Genomic DNA, 6,000 nt, shown 5'->3' with positions numbered 1-6,000 from the left:
ATAGTTTGTATAGCCTATTCCCACCTATTTTTCAGAATATGTGTGCATGATAAGCATAGCTGTTGAATAGTCCTAACACTGATAAATGTTGATAAACTGTCAGCAATACATTTCTGTATAAACGCAATTCCAGCGATGACTGGCGGAGATGCGCTCTTCCACAGCGGTAATCAATAGACGAATGCAGGTACCCTGCCTCCTCGCATACGCACTCTGTCGCTACATCACCACGCATTCTGACTCCACCGTGCAGTCTCTCTTATTTCCATCTCCATCACTACTGCATATGAAGAAGAATCACCAGGAAAACGGGTTGCTCCCCCAAAACATCTGGAGCGCCACGTTTTACCACGCTCTGCCTCTGAGAAAGAGACGGATGAGACGGAGGACGGAGCACTTGACACCTTGCTTCACGGCATCGATATGCAGTAGTGTGATACCAATTCTGCGGAGACAGAGGCCATTCCATGGCATCCTAATATTACATTGAGGGGATTGCGCATTCGTGATCAAAGGTAGTCTCATTAGTTGTGCCGAACGGATTAATTTGGCTATAGGAGGGGGGAAATTCATAATATCCAGATTTGATCAATACCTACCGTGAGATATCGTTGGACCTGCGATGGACTCCAACGTAGGGAAATATGGAATGGCTCGCTTGGGAATCTTTATGGTTTTGATGGGGCTGTGGAGGTTTAGCGCTGCTTGCCCTGCATTCTGCACTTGCAGCATCTCAAGGATTGCTTGTATCGATCCTGAACCAGGGATCGAGGATTTCCCTATCCTTACGTTAGATGACATAGAAATGGACATCAACATCACCGATATGTAAGTATCGATTAATTAAAATAAATGGCTACGCCATTGCAGACATGGCAAACCTACAATGAACGGGACAATTGCATAAAGGTTCATGTTTTTAAGCAAACCAATGTCAGACCAATGATCAAACAAATAAATACAAAAACATCTAAGGTGTATCACAAAATAAGGTGTATCTACTATGCCATACTATTTAGGCTGTTCATCTCTCATGTTCTCAGTTTCGTATGGAGACATAGCCTAACCTAAGCAACAATAAAAAATGAAATAAGTAGGCTACAGCTGCAGCATATAATAGTGTAGGATAATTATCACGCTAACGGTGGGGGGGGGGGGGGGGGTACCACGTGTCAGGTGGTAGGGGTACGCGTTGTTGGGAATATTTGGATTAGGCTATCATCCTCTAGAAACCAGGCCCTTCCAGGGATAGTGGTAATGATATTTATGGGGGATTATGGCATGATGGCTGCCGTGGCTCCAACATGCAGACTGGGGGAAGCAAGACAAAAACACAAAGGAAAACAATGTCAGATAAATTAGCCAAATCACGATTATAATGTAGGCTAGCCAACATAACAGACTCAGTACAGACTCGGGTCTATGTCACCCCCACAAAATACCCATCGTAACAATCAATGGACTATATGGACTGTACCTTGGTTACCAATAACTGCCCGATATGGAGGACTAAAAGTGCCACAATTAAATAAATAAATACACCATTAAATAATTACTTAAATGTGTCATTAATTAATTAAAATTAGAATTAAATACATAAATGTGTTATTAAATGTGTCATTAATTAATTCAAATACCGATTCATTTTATGTAAAATACATATATAATAATTTCACTATTTACATTTACATTTCATGGTCCTGCGTTGGAGTGCTTCCTGAATTACTTAAAACTGTCAAACTGACCCATCAAAAGTTGGTAGGCGGAACCTAACGCCTGATTGGTTACCCTCTGCATCAAGCCAAGACAAATCAATTCCGGATAATGTCAGCAGGTCCTGCTTCTACATCCTCTGCTAAGTTTAAAATGTCTCTAACCAACTCCCTGGAAAGTTCACGGAGATCCTCCATTGTCTCTATCCAGGTTGGCCTACTCTACTTCAGACCAAAGCAATGGATCAGACTAGATTCGCGTTAGCCCCGCCCACTGACTTTGATGGGTCAGTTTGACAGTTTTAAGTAATTCATGAATCACTGCAATGCAGGATCATGAAATGTAAATGTAAATAGTGAAATAATTATATATGTATTTTACATAAAATGAATCGGTATTTGAATTAATTAATGATACATTTAATTACACATTTATGTATTTAATTCTAATTTGAATTAATTAATGACACATTTAAGTAATTATTTAATGGTGTATTTATTTATTTAATTGTGGCACTTTTAGTCCTCCATAGCCCGAAGTGGTTCTTGTAAATATCAAACACGTTAGCACACAGTCACAGTGGTATCTGTATAAGACACTGGTTTAAAGCCATTTATTAGGTTTAGGCCACAATTGTTGAAGTGCTAGAGATGGACAGGATGAGTTCATTTGATAGACAATAAACAGATAAGGCATGTGTGGAGAAAACAGTGCATTACCACTGCATGTTGTTGGTGATAAGTGTACTTTATCTAGTTTATCAGGCCTATTAGCTATTGCAGCATATTTCAGTACAGTAGGCCTATAACATATATCCATGCTCAGTTAATTCTCGGAGTAATATATAGTGTAGAGTATTGTGCCTGACACCTATATTGCTCCTGGGCAAATACAGTTAGTGAGCAAACTAACACCAACAGCATGCAGGGGCCATAGCCTACATCTAGACAGGGTGGTGTTGTACTTAACTGTGTCCTCCCATACCATCCATAGCTTAATCAAAAGAAAACCTTAATTGATGAGGGTCTACTGGCATATTACCTTGGCATACAAAGCATTTTCATGAATTATTATGAATATTTAACATTAATAATTAATTCTAAACATTAATATTACATGCACCACCATCACTCATCCAGGTGTTGTATACTCTAGTGTAAAGAGATATCAATAATCATCTTAGCTGTTCTAATCAGTAGATATTAGGGGGAGTGTCCAAAGAAACACTAGTTTCTACCACTATCAAATCTATCATGAAGAGAAGCTACAGATTCCCGCAAAACAGTTCAGAAACCTGTGAAACTGCCCAAGATGGACATAATGGCCAAATACTATATTATTTCCATTACATTTTTGTAATAATAATCATTTGTAATTATTTTGTATTGAACTTTTACAGATACATTGCAAATCAAAACAGACTATTTGACATCAATGATAACAGCTTGAAGTACTACTCAAACCTCAGAAATCTGTAAGTATTATTATTACGCAAGGTTAGGATCCAGACTGTGTTATGGAATATTTATAGAGTATGTTATGGTTGAACTATATTAATATGTAATTGTGACTTTAAAAATAACAAATATTCACTCCCCCCCCCCCCCCCCCCCCCCTTCGAACAGAACTGTGACAAATACGAGATTGACTTCTATCTCATCACAGGCCTTTTTCAACAATACAAGACTTCAATATCTGTAAGTACTGTATAGTCTTTGATTGGTCCTCTGTTTGGTGTTTTCCTTCTCATTTTCCTTCTCACAGATGTAGCTAATGTACTTTCAAAGAGCAAATGTAGGGGCCCCAAGCCAATCACAAACAATTAAGCCCAATTCATATTATAGGGAAGTAGATTCTTACAGATGGAGGATCTTCATTTGATCACTCTTTTGTTGCTGAGAATGTTCCTGCACAGCAGGAAATGCAAACTTGTAGTGTATTTGAGTTTTAAAAAGGCTTCTAAAGTTTGTATTTTCCACTTTGAAACTTGATTTGCCCTAATGAAAAATGTAATCAGCCCCTACAAAAATGTCCATTAATTTAATCCACATAATAATTATCATTTCCTGTTGCTGCAGGATTATTTTCCTGCTGTAGCAAACTGGCTCAAATTAAGATTCTACATCTGTACTAACCTTACACTGAAGCCTTGCAGTCAACACTTCTAATGTGGTAATTATTGTCCAAATCTTTATGGATTGGCATGATAATGTCTACTATAGTCAGAGGAGCTGGTTCAAGCACATACAGATCAGCCTCATGGCTGGGTAACGGGACGACACGCTCAGCAAACAGTGAGGAGCATTGTGTTTAATGGCCGGACTCCTCTATCAATTTTGTTGTTGTTGTTAATGCATAGTTAAAAGGTGCTAGGTGCAAAACAAGTAAAGGTGATAGAGTAAATAGAGCGGGCGTTCCGTTCCAACATACTTTTTCATTTTAGTTTAATCACACACATTGCTTTTGGATTGATTACTGTATATACAGGTAACTGCCAAAATAAAGGAAACTTGAGTAAATGAGGGATACAAAGTACATTGAAAGCAGGCGCTTCCACACAGGTATGGTTCCTGAGTTAATTAAGCAATTAAAACATCCCATTATGCTTAGGGTCATGTATAAAAATCTCAGTGACTTTGAAAGAGGGGTCTCAAAGGCGCGTAGGGGGTTTAAATGGTGTGTGTGTATCACCAGATCTCAACCCAATTCAACACGTATGGGAGATTCTGGACTGGCACCTGAGACAGTGTTTTTCACCACCATAAACAAAACTCAAAATTATGGAATTTCTCGTGGAAGAATGGTGTCGCTTCCCTCCAACAGAGTTCCCGACAGTGCTTGACTTGGGCAGGAGCTCACCGGAGCAGAGTACCGGCAACTCAAATGTTCTACTGCTTGAGCTCCTGTTCCTCTTATAGAATATTAACTCAAAAGTATTGTGGTGCTCCTGCACCTAAATGTAAACAGTACCGGCACCCAAAATGAGTACCGGCACCTATTTCAGTCCAAGTCAAGCACTGGTTCCAGACACTTGTAGAATCTATGCCAAGGCGCATAGGAGCTGTTCTGGCTGCTCGTGGTGGCCCAATGCCGTATTAAGATACTTTCTGTTGGTGTTTCCTTTATTTTGGCAGTTACCTGTACATTAATAACATTATTTATGTCAGTCTGACCACAATAGTTGGTTCATTGTAACGTTTATGATTTATTATTTTGACTCATAGGAATCTGAGAGACAATAACTTGTCAACACTCTCTTGGAGGACATTCCTAAACTTAAACATGACATCTTTGTAAGTACCTATCCTTATTTACTATTTTATGTCATGTCATTCTTATTTTAAAGTGCAAACGCCTATGAATATGTGATTGCAAGTATTTGTGTGTGTGTGTGAGTGTGTGTGTTAATGCTCTGTTTCTTTCCTCTAGTCCTCTCCTGTCTGGTAACCCTCTGAAGTGTGTATGTGAGAACATGTGGATCAAACTGAGGCTGCAAGAGGACATTGACAGTACAGAGAGTCAAGAGCTGAAATGCATAGATGACAGAGCAGTGAAGAGGGCCATCTCCAGATTCTCTCCCCCTGATTGTGGTAATGTCAACCCCAGAGAAAGACAGACATACAGACAGGGAACTACACTAAACATGTTGTGACAAAGCAGAGAGAGAGAGAGTGTGTGTGCGTGCGTATGTGTGGAACATTGAGGAGCATACTAGAATGCCAGTGTATTGCTTCGACTTTTCTTTTCAAATAGTCAGTAAACAGCATGATGTAGAAATCAAGTGAAGGTCACTTAGGTGCGACTTGTACAGTAAAACAACATTGTTAAAGGTTCTGTTTACGTTTGACTCACAGAGGCTCCCGCAGCGGAGGTCCGTCCCTCTATCATCACAAAGACAGAGGGAAGTGATGTCAGAGCAGTGTGCAGTGCAACAGGGTCTCCTGCCCCTGATATCTTGTGGAATATCGACAGTCTGTTTACCATCACTAAGGTAAGATTATGATCTTTGTTTTGGTATATTATGACACAACCCTTTGACTATTACTAGGGCTAGGAGTTGTTCCTGATTAGGTCATGTGGGCAGGGAAAAGCTCTTGGCTTTGTATGTAATGCACTTTCCTCAACTGACACCATAACACACAAATATATACAGTGCCTTCGGAAAGTATTCAGACCCCTTGACTTTTTCACATTTTGTTACGTTACAGCCTTATTCTAAAATGGATTTTAAATATATATATCCTCACCAATCTACACACAATACCCCATAATGACAAAATGAAAACA

The 6,000-nt window shown here is 39.4% G+C and overlaps 1 protein-coding gene across 1 annotated transcript in view; it reads left to right on the top strand.

The window, feature by feature from the left end:
* Positions 1 to 622: 622 nt before the first annotated feature.
* LOC311127249 (BDNF/NT-3 growth factors receptor-like) overlaps positions 623 to 6,000 on the top strand; it is a gene marked incomplete at both ends in the record, with an annotated part of 28,819 nt that continues 23,441 nt past the window's right edge. The window contains 6 exons of the mRNA XM_084159050.1: positions 623 to 828; positions 3,113 to 3,187; positions 3,339 to 3,410; positions 4,938 to 5,006; positions 5,143 to 5,303; positions 5,568 to 5,704. Of these exons, the coding sequence (XP_084015176.1) occupies positions 623 to 828; positions 3,113 to 3,187; positions 3,339 to 3,410; positions 4,938 to 5,006; positions 5,143 to 5,303; positions 5,568 to 5,704 (720 nt within the window). The remainder of the gene's footprint in view (positions 829 to 3,112; positions 3,188 to 3,338; positions 3,411 to 4,937; positions 5,007 to 5,142; positions 5,304 to 5,567; positions 5,705 to 6,000) is intronic.

Source organism: Coregonus lavaretus (genome assembly GCF_964263955.1).
Source record: "Coregonus lavaretus genome assembly, chromosome: 4".
Lineage (NCBI taxonomy): Eukaryota > Metazoa > Chordata > Actinopteri > Salmoniformes > Salmonidae > Coregonus > Coregonus lavaretus.
This window is presented reverse-complemented; position numbering and strand designations above follow the sequence as displayed.